This window comes from Tinamus guttatus, unplaced genomic scaffold (genome assembly GCF_059628265.1).
Source record: "Tinamus guttatus ecotype Peru unplaced genomic scaffold, ASM5962826v1 Tinamus_guttatus_pri_ptg000712l, whole genome shotgun sequence".
Lineage (NCBI taxonomy): Eukaryota > Metazoa > Chordata > Aves > Tinamiformes > Tinamidae > Tinamus > Tinamus guttatus.
The window spans coordinates 312,610-329,060 of record NW_028289246.1 but is presented as its reverse complement, the minus strand read 5'-3'; the positions used below and the strand labels follow the sequence as shown (position 1 = coordinate 329,060).

At 61.7% G+C, this 16,451-nt stretch overlaps 1 protein-coding gene and 1 pseudogene across 1 annotated transcript in view; both read left to right on the top strand.

The window, feature by feature from the left end:
* The first annotated feature begins 447 nt into the window (after nt 1-447).
* LOC148591756 (maestro heat-like repeat-containing protein family member 2B) lies at nt 448-10,320 on the top strand (annotated as a pseudogene).
* A 138-nt stretch (nt 10,321-10,458) lies between these two features.
* The window catches only part of LOC148591755 (protein maestro-like), a 31,346-nt gene continuing 25,353 nt past the window's right edge, over nt 10,459-16,451 (top strand). Inside the window, exons 1-5 of the mRNA XM_088537000.1 lie at nt 10,459-10,506; nt 10,717-10,899; nt 11,074-11,226; nt 11,419-11,541; nt 11,720-11,882. Of these exons, the coding sequence (XP_088393126.1) occupies nt 10,459-10,506; nt 10,717-10,899; nt 11,074-11,226; nt 11,419-11,541; nt 11,720-11,882 (670 nt within the window). The remainder of the gene's footprint in view (nt 10,507-10,716; nt 10,900-11,073; nt 11,227-11,418; nt 11,542-11,719; nt 11,883-16,451) is intronic.

The following is a 16,451-nucleotide window of genomic DNA, read 5'->3' as shown; positions in this document are numbered from 1 at the left end:
GGAAGAGGTGAGCCTTGCTGCCCTCGCAGCCATGGGCAGCCACGGGGACGTCCGCAGGGGCCAGCGGGGCTGTGCACGGGGCCGGGTGAGGGCTTGGAGGGAGCAGGCTGGTTGGAAAGCATCCCGAGCCGGGAGCCTTCAGGGAGCGCCGACGTGAGCGGTGCTGACAGGCAGGAGGGGACATCCGTGCAGTAGCCCTGGGCCAAGCACTTGGGGCAGGCAAGAGGCGAATGCTGGGGCCTTCTAGCAGGGCAGCTGGGGGTGGTGGGAGGAAACGCTCCCTGTGCCGGCGAGCGAGGCCTTCTTGCCGGGACTGAGAGGAAAAGGAGAGCCCTGTGCGGGAAGTGCAGGCTGGGTGTCTCGTGGGGAGGCGAGTGCTGGAGAGAGCCTCATCCCTGCATGTGGCGGCGTCTTGCTTTCCCTTGGCAGGCCAAGCAGGCCGTGCTCAGGGCAGTGGGTGCCATGATGGCCGTCCTGCTGCACGCGGAGCAGTACTGCCAGCGCGCCTGGGAGCAGCTGCTCTGGCTGCTGCACCAATACCGAGAGGTCCGAGAGCCCCTTGGTGTGACCATGGTGAGGCACTGTGCGGGGCACGGCGTGGCCAGGGCCGGCGGGGGAGCAATGAGGTGTCGGGGGGTTGCAGGGCGCCAGCAGGAGCTGAGTCCCTTGGAGATGGGAAGAGGGAACGGCGCCCTGCGGCTTCCCGGGCTCCTGCTGGCAGAAAGCAGCAGGGCAGAAGGGCTGGGAGGGCGCGTTGAGTGGCTGGGGCACGTGGCTCCGCAGGGGACCCTGCGGTGCCTCCCAGGGCCGCGGGTGTGTGAAGAGCTCTGTGAGTGCGTTCAGGCCGTGGTTTTCCCAGCGACGCCTGTTTCTGCCTTCCTGGAGGCTCGCGGTAACTGCTGCCCTCTCCCTGCCGCGCTCCCTTGCAGAGCCTGGGCCGTTTCCTGGCAGCTGTGGCTGGCATTCAGAGCCGCGGGCCACGGGCCCACCTGCAGGCCGTCAGTGCTGCTGTGCAGGAGCAGGTAAGGCCTGGCGGCGCCTCGGCTGCTGCCCAGCCCTGCGTGTGCCCAGGGCGCTGCGCTTGGCGCGTGGCTCCTCACCCAGAGATGTCTGCGAGAGGTTTCCTTTCTGTCCCCCTCTCTGCCAGTGCAACCTGCTCTGAAAAACACTTTGTTCCCACAGCTCTGTGACGAGATTGATCCGCCCCGGCCCAAGCACAGGGCAGAGCTGTGCCGCTGCATGGTGCTGCAGGGTAAGGAGAGGAGAGCCAGGGCCGCATTGCAGCATCACCGCAGCTCTCGCAAAGCTGCACACGTGGGAAGACGCTGGGCTCTCCTGACCAGCAGGATTTCTTTCTTCCCCACAGCCCAAATCTGCCCCGAGGAGACAATCGTCTTCCTTTATTTCAAACTGAGGAACGGGAGCAAGGCCGATCGTGTAGCAGCTGTGGGAGTGCTGCAAGCTCTGGTCCGCTCTGATGGTCAGTAGGCCAGGCAGCAAAAAGATCAGCATCCCCCTGGGAATGTGCTGCTTCCTTTGAGGCACAGGCTGGCACCCTTTTTCTGCCCTGCTTGTGTGTGGGAAGCCAGGGAGCTGTGTGAAATCCCTGCGGAAATGGGGACTTGGTTTCAGCACCGCCTCTCCGTGTCTCTTGCAGTGCCTGCCGTGCGGGAGAACCTGGCCCTGTTTGTCAAACTCGCCGAGTCCGTGTGCCACGACCCCACGTGCCAGGTGAGCTGGTCTGGACAGGGCCATTGCAGGGCAGAGCAGGGCTGTTCCAAGGCAGAGCCTGGCCAGGCCTTTGCCATAGGCGGAGGCAGGCTCTGGGGCAGGAGGCTGGCGGCAGCAGCAGCAGCAGAGCAAGGGCTACTGTTGTCGCCTCCTCATCCCGGCCTGGGCAGAGGGGCTGCAGCGCAGCGCAGGCAGCTTCCCTGGGGCTTGGGGCCGGCTCGTGACGGCAGCCTGCCCTGCCTGCAGGTGAGGATGGCCGTCCTGCACTTCATCGGGGAGCTGCTGCGCTCCAGCGGCCTGGGCTGCTCGTCGTGGGACGTGGTGGGGCATCTCTTCAGCGAGTTCTGCCGTGCCTCGGGCAGGCTGGTAAGGCAGAGCGCAGCGCCACGGCTGCACCTTGTGGCTGTGCCGCACTGTCATGGGTCTCCCTGAAGGAGCGGAGCCCAGCGCAGCCGGGCTGGCAGTACCGGTGCCGTGGTGGGGGTCCTCTCCATTGCCAGGCACCGTGGGGCCTGGGAAGGGGCAGTGACAAATATTTGCCACCCTGTCCCGCAGGCTACAGGGAATCTTTGTGCTGCGGAAGCACATGAAGAACGGGCCATTCGGCGCCTGTGCTGGCACATGGTCAGCACGCTGGATGTCTCCAATGGAGCGGTAGCCCAAGTGAGTTGTTCTCGCCATGTGCACCGGGACGCCCACCTTAGGCATGAAAGCAATCAGGGAGAGCTGGGTGTGAGCTCTGTGTGGCCAGACTCGCTCATCCTGTGCGTGCTGCAGTGCATGAGCACCGCTGGGCACGCGCCTTGGCTGCATCCCGTAGCCCATAGAGACTTTGGGAGGGGCTGGCAAGGCCGAGTGGCTCCCACATCCCTTTGCCACAGGGAAGGGAGCTGCCCCGGGGGCAGAGGTGTGCCAGCCGCTCTCAGCAGGCAGCCAGAGCGAGGGAGAGGGAAAGGGGTGCGAAGCGCGGCAGGGAGAGGGGCAGGAGGGGGAGGAGGAGGGCAGAGCAGGAGCAGAGCTCCTGAGCTCGTGAAGGAGCGAGGCCAAGGGCCCAGGCCAGGGCTGGAGACATGGAAATGACGCAGGGACTGGGACGGACAGGCAGGAATGCCCTCATGCCAAATGGCCTGGTTCTTGTCCGCAGCTCCTGTGGCCGAAGCTGCTGCACTACGTGGTGCCAGTGCAGTACACGGGCTTGCTTGTGCCACTGTGCCGCTGCCTGTGCGCCCTGGCCGAGAAGCACCAGGAGACTGAGCGCGGGGAGCCCAAGGCCCTGGAGCCTGAGGAGCAAGGTGGGGAGCAGCATGTGCCGGGCAGCAGTGCCGGGCTGGTGGCGCGGGACAGCGCGTGTCCCTGCAGCCCTGCCAGGCCCTTGCGGGAGGCGCGGGGCTGCAGAGGACAGAGCAGTGTCCGCTGCCAGGCGTGAGGGCTCTTTCCATGCGGCCCTTCCCGGCGGAGGCGCTGGGCACTGCTGCTTGCAGCTCTCTGGGGCCCTGGGGCTGGTTCCTGCCATACCAGGGCTGCCCTTGTCCCTGTGTGCACAGCGCCAGGAACCCGGCAGTGCCGCTGTGCAGGCGCTGTGGCCAGGGTGCCCTTTAGCCCTGCGTGGCAGCACGGGAAGCAGCACAGGCAGGGCCTGAGGGGCTGGGAATCTCACGCTGCCTTCCTTTGTGCCCACAGCGGCTCTGCCGGCTCCCCAGGCGCTGCTGGCTCGCCTGCTGGTGAGTTCGAGGAGCGGGGAAGGAGCTTTCGTGGCCGGGCTGAGGGTGGGAGAGATGGTGCCGAGGCCGGTGCAGGCACCTCGGGAGGAGGCAGGAGTGTGCGAGAGGCGCCTGGGGCTCCCTGCCTGCCTGCCTGGCTGCCTGCGGCGCAGCCGCGGCTTCCGAGGCGGGTGCGAGCCCCCCGTCTCTCTCGCGCTCTGCTAGGTGACGGCGGCGGTGGCTCCGCATGCGGGCGGTGGCCGTGGCGCTGCGGCCCTGCAGCTTCTGCAGGTGCTCCCTGGCATGATCCACAGAGCCGTGGGAATGAGCTGGGCTGTAGAGATCCCCCTGCTGCTGCAGCACCTGGCAGGTAAAGTGTCGCTGCCAGGGACAGGCTGGCAGCAGAGGACGCAGCAAAACACCGTCAGCTCCCAGCTTGGCACTGGAGAATGGTGCCAGGTTTAGGGATGCTCGTCAGCCCCCTGGGCTGAGCCTTTGGGCTGTTGGATTGCAAAGGAGACCCTGGGGCTCTGCTGGGGGCTCAGGGCGCTGAGAGCACAGGGTCTGCCTCCTTGGGCTTTGCAGGAACAACCGCCAGCTCCCTGGATGTGGCTGAGTGGGAGAGCCTTGTGCTGAAGGTACAGCATGTGTGTGGGGGCCACAGCTGGATCGGGCGCCCAGGGTGTGGAAGAGTGTTGGGAGGAACCTGGGGGCTCCCTTTTTGGACACTGAGCAGCACAAGCTCCTGCCAATTCCCCGGGCTCAAGCGTCGTGTTGGGGGAGAGACAGAGGCAGATTTTAGAGGGCTGGTTAGGGAACTCTGCCCATTAGGTGTGCAAAAGGGCCCAGGCAAGGGCAGGGGGTGTTTGCTTCATGTCCCCCTCTGCCCTAGTTCCTGCAAACGTCGCTGGAAGCCATCGGGAGCGACGTCTGGATCGTGGGCCTGAGCCAGGAGCTGAGCCAGCAGCTGGGCAGCTCTCCCCGCCTGTCCTGGGAGAAGGTTTGTTCCCTGCGCGGTGTCGCTGCCGCTGCTGGGGCGCCCTGAGGGCTGCGGCACCAGCAGAGCCCTGGGAGGCCGGGGCCCACACACGGGCTGGCGGGGCTGCTCCGTCCAGCGGGCTCCTGTCCCTGCTGCTCTCGCTGCCCAGGAAGGCGCTTGCTCTCCCCTCCGTGCCGGGCTGGTGGCTGTGCCGGGCTGGCCAGCGCATGCAGTTGGGGCTGCTGCCGCAGGCGCCTGTGCGGCTCTCGGCACGGTGGCACCGCTGCGGCCTGGCCCTGTCCCGCCGGGCAGGGCTGTCCCTGCAGCTGGGGCCTGGCCTCTCCTCTTGCAGCGCTTCCTGTACAAGGCTCTCGGCACGGCCCTGGCAGCTTGCGGGTGTCTGCGCCACGTGCGAGAGCAGACCCTGAAGCACCTGCAAGCAGCCAACTTCCTGGAGCTGTGGGAGGCGCAGGTGAGGGCTCCTCGCACTGCCCTGCTGTGCGGCAGGGTGTCTCCTGCGTGTGCCTGGGGCGCAGGGGGTCTGTGTGACCCTGCTCCAGCACAGCTGGTGTCCTGTTTGTGGTTCTTTCCTTGCGGAAAGGTCCTTCCTGACCACTGGAGCTGGTCACGGCTGGGTGCTGGGCTGGGAGCGACTCCCTGTTTCTGCTGCCTTGCAGGGAATGGTCTCAGTTGTGTCGCGCTGTGCCGAGAGCCACTTCTCGCTTGCCTTGGCCTGCGTGAAGGAGTTCCTGGGAACTTTGAAAGCCCAGAAGGTAAAGGGCCCAGGGTGCCCCTGCTGGGAGGTGCCGCTGTTGGGGCAGGGGCAGCTCCTGCCTTAGGAGCACACGAAGTCTCGGGGCAGAGCCGGGCAGCGGGCTGACATCTCGGTGCTTCTCTGGTGATCCCCCGGCAGGGCGACACGGTGAGGACACGCGCTGCTCGCGCCGCACTCATGGTCACCTACGGGCGGATGTCGCTGCGCGCCCCCAGGGAGCAGCTGCTGGCCCACGTTGAGAGAGACATCGTGAGCAACGTGCTGGGGCTCTACAGAGAGGGCTGCCAGGTGGGAGCTCGCAGCGTGGGGCAGAGGCGTGTGGGTGCTGCCAGCTGCAGCCCCTCCTGCTCCTCCCGTCACGCACCTCTGCTGCTGCAGCCAGGCGAGCGCTGCTCAGCCTGCTGCCCGTGTCCGCGATGCACGGGGTCTTCCCAGGCAGCACCTGGAGCAGCAGCTTCCCCTCCCATGGGAGGCTCCTTGCCAGCAAGGGAGAGGGAGGGGACGTTTCCGTGTTGGGGGGCAGGTGCCCAGGGTGCTGCAGGGCCCCCAGAGGGCACCATGTCCTCCCTGCGCTGCTCTTAGAGGCAGATTAGCCCCAGCCCCGCTGCCCTTCCCACCCTGGGGCCCTGGCTGAAAGCCTCTTTGTCTCCCCTGGCATCAGGACGCGCAGCTGAGGCTCTCCCTGGTGCAGAGCATCACGGAGATCAGCCTTGCCCTGCAGGCTGCAGGCGGCAGCCCCAGGTTTGAGCTCTGCTGCAAGCGGGAGCTGCTGCAGACCCTGGTGGTGAGTGCAGTGCAGGGGAGCCAAGGGCTGTGCCATGGGGTGGGTTTGCACAGGAGCGCGATGCTCTTGCAGGGTGGTATGCAAGCTCCTGACGGCCACGAGCTGCATCCCCAGCGGGCAGGGCGCATAGGGGCTGGCGCTGGGGCTGCAGTGGGGGAGCAGAGTGCGTCCCGGCACTGCAGAGCTGCTGCCTTTTCCTGTAGAGCCTCTGTGGGAGTCATGAGGGGGTGACAGGGCTGGTGTCTGTGGGCTCGGGCAGCTCAGCCCGTGGCTCGGCCTGGCAGGAGCTCCCTCCCGCTCTCCTGACCCCTGCCCACCCTGTGCCTGTCTGTCTGTGCCTTTCAGGAGGTGATTCAGGAGGAGCCGCGGGAGTCCCCGGTGCAGCCCCGGGCCCTCATGGCCATGGAGCAGTTGAGGTAGGGTCTGTTCCTGGCACTGTGGATGCCAGTGTGTGTCCCAGCACCGCTGGCTGGTCTGGCTGGGGCTGCGGGCACTGGGTTTGGGTTGTGGATTGGGCCAAAGGCAGTTGTCCTCTGCCTCACTCTGGGGAGTGCTAGTAAGCCCCCTTTCTATGTTCTCTGCCCTTCTCTCCTTTCAGCAAGCTGACACCCTGTCTGAGCAGGAGGGAAAAGTGCAGCCTCCTGGCTCAGTGCTGCCAGGCCATCCTGTGCCTTCCCTGCCCGGAACAGCTGCATGTGAGAGGGGAGACGATGGTGGCGGCTTCACACATAGTGGTAGGTGCTGGCCTGCTGGGTCACCCCTGAGCGGGGAGCCAGCACCAGGCACCCCACGCTGGGAATGGGAATCCCACTGGCTGCTGTGGCGTCTTTGTGGGGTACATGGCCTCTCCTCTGCTTTCTGGTGACAGGCCCCATCCCTGCGAGCCCTGGCACAGCTCATGGCAGCCCTCCAGCAGGCAGAGCCGGTCCCCATCTGCCTGGGGGACGTGGTGCAGGTGAGTGCCCTGGGGCAGCGAGGAAGGCGTTGCTGCTGCCAGAACACGGCAGAGCTGCGGGAATCACACCTGCGGGCCTGGTCCGTGGAGGGGAGCTCTTCTCTAACTCGGTACTATCCGTGCGCATCAGTGGGAAGTGAAATGGTCCTAGCTTCAGGCCCCCTCACCCTAGGTTTGCATCCACGCTTTTCCCGTCTGCAGCAACGTTCTTGCAGGCAGCTTGCAGTGTCCTGCAGTCCCCTAGATGAGCAGAGCTTCTCCCACTTGTGCGGCTGTGAGCAAGGGCTGATGCACAAATGAAGGCTGCCCATGGCGAGAGCCTGGAGTGGGAAGGTGGCCCCGGCAAGGGCTCCTCACGCGGTGCCCGGAGAAAGCAGGGCCACAAAAGCAGCAGGGTCCCTGCGGAGGGGTGTAGGGCAAAATTCAGGCCATGGTGAGACAGGCGCTGTCGTGGCAGGTCCTGCGGCGCTGGCTCACCTCGGCCCACCTGTGTGAGCGGGACGGAGCACTGGAAGTGTGTGTGCAGGTGCTGGGCACCTGCAAAGAGAGGCACGAGCAGAGGGTGAGCGGGGACCCTGTGCCGGGAGCTCTGCGTGGGCGGGCGGCGGGTTCTGGGTATTCCAGGGCTGCGGGGTGGCCCCTTGTTCCCACCCGGCTCCGCCAGTGCTCGGGGCGCTGCAGTCGGGAGAGGGCCAGCGGCCGTGGCGATGCTGGTGACCTTTGTGCCTGTGTCTTGCTCCCGCAGCGAGGCGGTGCCTGCCAAGAGTTTGGCTCCTTGGTGGGACTGCTGGGGCCTCTGACATGCGAGGAGTCAGCCGCATCCCGTCGGCGGGCAGCGACCTGCCTCTGCCTCCTTCTCCAGAGAGTTGGTGAGAGGAATAGGCAGGGCTGCCCCTGCTGCTCCCTGCAGGAAGGAGCCCAGCACCAGGCCCTCTTCCCCTGTGCCGTAGTACCTTGTCCAGCTTGCAAAGCCACTGTGTGGCCTTGGGGGACCCTGGCTTTGCGTGGCCTTTGCAGGCCTCCCCCATGTCCTTGCTCAGTGCCCAGGGATCCGGGAGTCGGCTCCCCATGAACATCACTGCCCTTTCTGATAGCTCCCCATCAACGTCACTCCCCTTTCTGATAGTTCCAGATGAAAAGATGGACGTGGCACCGTGGACCCAGATCACGTCTCTGTCCGAGAGGCTCAGCGCTGTCACCTCTGGGTCTCTGCTGGCAACCTCCACCAACATTGCCAAGGTACCTGGCCCTCAAAAAGCACGAGTGGGGCCATAATATGTTTGTGTGCACGTGTGTGTGGGAGTGCTGCTTGCAGGACACATGTTTTGCATCTGAGCAACTCCTGCGACACGCTCGCTTGTGTTTCTGATTTCTCCCCAGCTTGTGTGCAAATATTTCCCACAAGGCCAGGCCACAGGCTTCGTGAGCAGCATCATGGAGAGCCTGCTGTGCTCCAGGCCCATGTGCATGCAGGCTGCGGGTCAGTGGACACTGACCTTCCTGGGGGATTGTGTTGGCAACATATTCCAGGAGGAGGTGAGGGAGGCATTTTTTAGGATGCCTTTGGCTGTTCTCTGCAGTAGTGTGTTGGCCCTGAGGCACAATGGGGAAAGGACACACCGAGCCTTTCTTTCTCGCCCACCTCCTTTCAGGTGCCCGAGCTGGTGTTCATCCTGTGCACGTGCCTGCGGAGCACCCAGCTGAGCACTCCCCGGCGCGTGGTGCTGCGGGCCATGGTCCAGCTGTGCCGCTCTCACCAAGAGCCGGTGCTGGGCAGCCTCCTGCAGACACCGCTGCCCATGGACAGGTCTGTGCAGCCGCCCTTCCCACTGCCGTCAGAGCCAGCCGCGGGGCTCGCCTGCGTGGGCGGCCCTCTCGGCAGCCAGTGCTTTTGCCCCGCGCAAGGCTGAGCGCTGCAGCTAGTGTGCCTGTCGGGACCTGGGCACTGGCAGTGCCCATGGGCACAAGGAGGGTGTATGGCTTCTCCAGGGGTACCTTGGGTAGCCGGGGATGTGGGCTCACGTGCTGGCATGTGTTCCTTTGCAGCAACACAGCAGAGGTGTGGAGGAGCCTGGGAAGAAGCACCGTGGGCTGCCCAATCCTGGTCCACTTAACACAAAAGTTGGGGGCAGCGGGAAAGAGCGACGGGATCAACCGCTGCGCTGGGGAGCTGGGCAGCAGCCAGGCTGCCCTGGAGCCTCGCGTGGTACGTCCAGCAGCCCCGGCGGCCGTGCCGCTTTGCACGTGCTTTCCAAGCAGTGCTTGAGTGCCAGCGGGATTCCTGCCCTTTGTGAGGGCTCGTGGAGCGTTGTGGGGTGCTGAGCTGGTGTGATAGCAGCGTGGGATGCTGGGACAGCTTGCGGTTGCCAGGCTGAAAGGCTCTCCCTGCAGTGAGAACTAGAGAGAGTAAAAGCCCCTGGGCTGTCAGGGGGACGTGGTCCATGGGCAAGTGCCTTGTTTTACCAGGTGGTTCTTGGTTAAATTTCTCTGTAGATCACTCGCACCCTCTGTGAGGTGGTGTCAGCAGTGAGGAGTGACACCCTGGTTCAGCGCCTGCTTCCCTGGCTGCTTCCAAGCCTCCTGGAGCAGCTCAGCGAGACACTGGGGGAGGACATGGACCTGTCCCTCAGAGAGCTGAGTAGGAGTGACCCACCGGGCAGGTGAGGAGCAGCAGGGGCAGGGGCAGAATCTGCATGTGCGGCCCATGGCTATGCAGGAGCCACCTGCCTATTGCCCTGGTGCTGGGCTGCCTCCGTGGTAGGTGGGACTGGGCTCTGTAGGGCAGCGCACTGGGCATTGGGCTGTTTCTGCAACTCAGCTGGGTGTTGCTGCTGGGATCCATCGTGGGGTTGTGCTAAAGAGCAGCTTCCCACAAAGTGCTGTGCCTGGAACTTTCTTTGGCTTCTCCCTGCAGCCTGTTTGTGGAGGCCCTGGAGCTGGTGCTGGCCAAGAGCCTGGAGCACCGGTGGCTGCGGCTGCTGCGGGAGCAGGGAGCGTGGGCGTCCTTGGCAGCGCCCCAGGCTCACACGGCCGGCGTGTGTCTCCTGGCAAGGTGAGAGCCCCTGGTGGGGGCCGTGCTAGAGGAAGGGCTGCTGGGAGCTGGGGCCTGCCCCGAGCTCTGCTCCAGTGCAAGCGGCGTCTGCACCGGGGTGGGCGCAGCTGGGAGCAGTGCCGGGGGGCCATGCTGTGTGAGCACGTGCTACAAGGCTGTTGTGCTCTGTGCGCAGTGTGCTGCTGCGCGCGGAGCAGGTCCCGCAGCGCCTGGTGCAGCGGCTCTTCCACTGGCTGCGTTCCCGCTCGGCGAACCTGCGGCTCACAGCCACTGCGTTCTGTGCCGAGGTGAGGCAGCCGCGGGGCGAGGGGGCTCGCAGGGCTTCCTGCGTCTCACCCAGGTGAGGGCTGCTCCATGCTAGTGCTCACGTGTCTTGATTGCAGCTCATGAAGGACCAGCTGGTCAGGGAGAGGAACATCGTGACTCCCCTCCTGGAGGTGCTGGCAGAGAGGTCGCGCGACCCTGTCAGCAGCGTAAGACAAATGGCCTTGAGGGGTCTGGGGAACATGGCCACAGGAACACCCACAAAGGTGAGGCAGCCTCTGGTGGGCTTTGAGCACAAGCCGAGCTGGGGAGGAGCGCAGAAGTGCTCGAGGAGCCGAGGCAGGTGCAGGGCTGCACTGAGGCAATGCCCTGGCATCGGGGCTCTCCCCTGGGCTTGCTCTGGAAAGCGCTGCCACTGGCGCCGCAGCGGGGAGCAGCACTGAGAGGCAAGAGCTCATGTGCGTGTCGCTCTGCAGCTGCGGAGGCACTGGGCCATAGTGGTGAGAGCGCTGCTCAGGGGCCTGGAGGACGTGGGCAGACCCGAGGTGGCTGTGGAGAGCCTGTTGGCTCTGACGAAGGTCCTGGCATGGCTGGAGGCGAGAGCCATGGGCTCTACCTTTGAAGAGGTGGCCAGGAGCTGCCGGGCACTCTGGGGGGCGGTAAGTGGAGCCGCTGTCTCTCCGTGGGCAGGCGGGAGCCCACGCGGGTTGCCGTCCCCTGCGGGCTGCTGTTGGCAGGGGGCAGCCGTCGCCGGTTGCCAGCCCTGTGGGCAGCGCCGCGCGGTGCCGAGCAGTGTGTGCTAGCAGCCTGCCCGACGGTCTTTCTCGTCACAGGAGGAACAGGAGCTGCGCCGCTCGGCCTTTGGCCTCTATGGCACCCTGGCCTCCTCTGCGTCGGGGAGGAGAGCGTTTTTCAGCAGGGAGGTGGAGGAGGCCTTTCCCAGCCTGGTGCTGCACCTTCGTGATCCGTCCCTGGCTGTGTGCAATGTAAGAGCCCCAGGCGCCCCACAGAAAGCCCTGTGGAGCTGGCTGAGCCATGGGGGCACTCGTTCCCTTCCGCATGGGGCTGCAGGAGTCTCCACGGGCCCTGTGTGATGCTGCCCTGCCGGCAAGGTTCCTTCCTCAGTGCCCAGGCAGGTGTAGAGCATCCCCATGACAGGGCCTGGGGCACTTTTGCAGGCCTGCAAGGTGACCCTGCACCTGTGTGCCCCATTTCTGGGGTCGAAGAGGCTGCAGAGGCGCCTCAACATCAGCGTTGGGCTGAGCGCGCACAAGATGCAGGACGAGGTCTGCAGACACCTGGTGAGTGAGCTGTGCGCTGGGGCTGTGTCCCTATGCTGGCTGCCCATCCCGTGACTCCCTCGTCATGGGGTCGCCCCCATACTGGCCATGGGTGGTCAGGCGATTGGGCAGAGGGGAGCAAAGGGGGCTGCTGGAGATGGGGATGAGCTCCTGCTGCCTGCACTGTGTGTTTTCACAGGCCCAAGACTGCCCCGCGCTGTTCGAGCAGCTCCTGAGCACATCTTGGAGCTGCTGCATGGGAAGCCACCAGGCACCGCAGGCGGCAGCCGTCCACGTCCTGGGTGAGCAGCAGCGGGGGGCTGAGGCGCTGCTCCTGGCCGAGGCCCTGGGTTGGGTTCAAGGTCGGGCTCTGGGGCAGGTCGGGGCTGTGGCCATGCCCGTGCCCTGGTGGCCATGTTCCCATGCCAGGCCTGCTCCAGGCATCAGCCACGTGGCTACAGCAGTGGGGCCTGGCTAGCAAGGCGCCCAGAGGTTCTGTGGGTGCCAAAAGCCAGGGGGCTTGGGGATGCGTGGCCCTAGGGGTGCATCAGGGAAGACACCCCAGCCGGGCACCGTGGGGCATCAGGGGCCTTGTGCCCATGCTGCTCCCATCAACATCGGTGTCTTTGCAGCTCACCTTAGGCCGGAGCACGCCGAGGAGCCCCGTGCTCGACGGGCGGTAGCTGCAAAGCTCTGCACCGGGGGAGGCCAGCAGCACAGAGCAGGAGGCAAATAAAGCCGTGTCCCTGTGGAGAGGCACTGTCTGTCCGTGTGGGGCTGTGTGCGGTGCGGCAATCACCCTGGCCCTGCCTCCCTGGGGATGTGGGCCCTGCGTGGAGCTGCCTGGGGACAGTGGAGAGCAGAGGGACTGGTGGGAGGGGGTTTGCAGGCACTGAGCTTAGGGGGCTACTGCCAGGTGCTTTGGGGCACCAGGGTCACTGGGAGCACTGGGAAGAACCTGGGGGCCCTAGTGAAGGATCCCAAAGCAAAGCCAGCTCCGCTCTCCGTCGGCAGCAGCCCGTGGCAGCGGATGAGCAGATCTGCTGCCCCGCAGCCCTGCTCTGCTGCACTGCTGGCCTGGCACAGCTGCAGGCGCCAGGGAGAACCCCCTGCCGCACGGTTTGTTGGTGCCAGCAGCGTGCGGGCAGAGCTGTGCAGCCCCTCTGCGGCACCAGGAGGCTCCATCGTCACCAGAAATGGGAACAAACCCACCCAGCCTGCCCCAGCTTCCCCCAAAGCACCCACCAAGGACATTACCTGCCAGCAGTTCCCTCCAGCCCCTTTCCCTCTTAGCACCCACAAGTTCCCACAACCCACAGTGGGGCTGGAAGGCCCAGCAGCCACCAGCTGTTGTTGCTCATGTGCCATTACACAGCAGTCAGAGTGGCCCATCCACAGGCAGGCCCATCACTGCAGAGCACAGGGTGAAATAAAGCCCCCAGGCCACCGGCAGGCACTTCCAAATGCCGCTTTTAAACCTGCATCGACAAGTCCCCTGCTTGGGAATGGGAGGCTGCCACAGAAGTGCTTCCAAAAGGAAACTGCTCAGGTGCTTCCTCTTTCTCATTTGTGTTTTGGGGAAACAGGCATTGCCACAGCAAAATATGTGTCTTTTAAATGTAAGAGATCTAGTGCAGCTTTCCTCTTCCTTGCCCCGCTTGCTTGCAGACGACAGGCAGAGCAGGCAGAGCCCTGGCAAGAGCCCTGCAGCCGCGCTGCCCTGTTCCTGTGCCCGGGACACAGCGCTGCCGAGAGCAGCCCAGCCCAGCGTGGAGGGGCTGCAGAGTTTCCCCGTCACAGGGCTGCTGGGAACTGAGCCACACATCTGCTGTCCCCCACGCACAGAGCTTTGGACATGCTTCTCTTTGGCACTCACTTCTTTTGCATCCTCCTGTCTGCTGGAAAGTTGAGAAGAAGATGATGGAAAAATTCAAAGAGGAGCAGAAAAGAGAAGAAAGCAAAAGCCATCACAAGGTAGAACCTGATCAACTCCAGAGTATTTCCATGTCTCAAAGTAGCTTTTCCCATGCAGAGCAGATCAGATAGCTACGGGTAGAGAAGCTATGGGTAGGGAAGGTTGTGGGGAAGCTCTTTGAATCAAGAGCTTCTCTTCAGCTCAGCTACAAGGATGTGGAAACATCATCAGGAATGTCTTTCATTTCTCGAGAAGATGGAGCACAAAAGCACTGTGGGGGTTCCTTCCAGTGCAGCTGGTACCTTCTCACTGGCCTTGATGAGAGAGCAGTAAGGCCAGTGCCATTAGCTGCCCAGAGCTCCCCTCTGCAGGGTTGGGCTCAACCCATTCCCTGTGGAAAAAGGCTGTTTTTCTCTGTTCTTCCTCTGTTCATTTATGTTAAGGCACATTTTACTGCCTTACAAATGGTAGGGAGGAACAGTAGATTCTAAGTGTCCCATGTGGGACTCAGAAAATCCCAGAATCCCAGGATTTTTGAAGTTGGAAGAGACCTCTAGAGATCATCTCCTGTCACAGGTGCACGACCTGGCGCTTGCCTTTGTTGACCCTCAGGAGGTTCCTGTGTGCCCAACTCGCCCACCTGTCCAGGTCCCTCTGAAAGGCAGCGCAGCCCTCTGCTGTGTCGCCCACTCCCCCCAGTTTTGGATCACACGCAAACTTGAGCACTCTGTCCCATCTTCCAGGTCATTGATGAATAACCTGAATAGCACTGGGCTACAGCAGTACTGGCCCCTGGGAGACACCACTGACCACAGGCCTCCAACTAGACTCGGCCCCATTTATCACAACGCTGCGAGCTCTGCCATCCAGCCAGTTCCCAATCCACCTCCCTGATGTTGGCTTTCCTCCAGGCCTCTGGCACCGCTCCTGTTCTCCATGACCTTTTGAAGATGATAGAGAGGGGCTGAGCAATAACGCCTGCCAATTCTCTCAGCGTCTGTGGGTGCATCCCGTCGGGGCCCATAGATTTGTTTGCCTAAATAATCCCTAAAGCAATACTCTTCAACCAGGGGAAGCTGTTCCTCCCTCCAGATTTTCTCTCTTGTTCTGAGCTCTCTAGTCCATGGGGACTGGCCTTAGCAGTGAAGGCTGAAGTAAAGAAGGCATTTAGTAAATCCAGCATCTCTTTAATCTCCATCAGCAAGACACCCACCCCGTTCAGCAGCAGGCCCACATTTTCCCTCGTCTTCCTCTTGCTGCTGATGTATTTGTTATTGGTTGCCACAGAATGAGTGATGGTGGGGGTGAATGACACAGTGCACTTCACTCGTGCATTGAAAGAAATAGTAATAGGTTTTGTTCATATGGTCAATGGTTTCACAAGATTCTAAAGGCAAGGTCACTTATTATTTACTGCATGGGGTACAGGATATACAGAGAATTACCAAGGAAACCCTCGCATTGAGGGTTTCCCAAGGGGGTTCAGATTGGACCCCCTTGCTTTGCAAACTCTTTGTGAGAGGAGTCTGGATGCAGCTGGATGCAGTCTTAGTCCCAGACCTGATCAACAGTTTAGGACTAAGGAAAATTGTGCACTGTTATGTCAGTAAAGTTTACAAGTTCAAAAAGAGCTGCTACCGTCACTTACCATGAATGTGTCAGGATCTGGCAAGGATCTCTTTAACGCTGAGGAGCATCCTTGGGAGGTGTCTGTGCTCAAGGGGAGACACTGGCGTGCAGCCCGCTGCGATGCAAGGAAAGCTCAAGGGGTTTTGGGGCTGTCCCCATATTTATGGGAGAAGATGACTGACTGAGAGTCATTCTTTCATTTCAGAGCAATTCTGGCTGGTGTATGCACAATCAGCTTTATCTTCCCCTGAGAATGCAGCCATCAGGACCCTTAATAATGGTTAATACCTGAGTGGGGGAAGAAATCAGGGAGCTACCCACCAGGATCAGATATGTCACTGGTGATTAACACCTGAATAGGGCTACATGAGAACAGTCAGGTTGAGCTAGGGAAGGAGCACACTGGTCACACTCTGCCCCATGACTATAGTCAAGTCATCTTATCCTCACAGAGTAGTGCTATGGTCCCCCCTTGGCTCTGTGCCACAAATAGTGTATTGATAATTTTTGCACTTATAAGTCCATGGCAAGTAAACATTTTTTAACATGAAGTACTGCTATTATGTACAAATTTGTACCTTTTGGGTGGTTGAATTTGGGTTATTTGTTTGTCATACCTCGCATTTTTATATACAAAATATATGTAATACAGCTTATAGATTATAAGTAATAGAGCTAATAGCTCTAGAGTTAGTAAAATGAATACAGCATTTCCATCAGTCGTCCTGCACACTGCTGCAAGAGAAAATAAAAACTTGTTTCGGTGGGGTGAGGCAGAACAGGTTACCCCATTGAAAAAGAAGGAAAAATCCATCATGCCCTAATTCTGTGTTTTGCACCACTGCTATCAGTAGCTTCCCAGGCAAGTGGGCCACGAGCTTTACCTAGAGTCCTAGGCACAGCACCGATGGATGGTAAATTGACCATCACAGGCTGTCCAGCTGTAATGTTGTTGGACATCCTCTTTTACCTGTAGGTTGAGCACTAAGCTCATCTTTCACAAAGAATGCTGGGCTTACAGGCCTTCCAGCAGGCCCACAATGATTATTTAACTGAGGGAGTACTTTGGGAAGTTGTCTGTCCCATTGAGCCTTGTGTGGGTTGAGGCTCTTTTTTTAACAAGCCATTGGCTCTTTCCACCATCCCATTTGATTTGGGATAGTATGGGGTGTGGAATACCCACTGAAATCCTTCTTGCTTTGCCCAATCTTGCACTTTTTTACATGATAAATTTGAGCCATTATCACTTTGGATAATAACAGGAGTAGGTAGATGTGGGAACCAAAACAATAGTCCTTGCACCACACTCCGCCCCTTGGCTTTCCTGCACTTAATTGCTGTAAGCAAGCCAGAGACCCCTTCCACTCCTGTGAGGAGGCCCATTGGT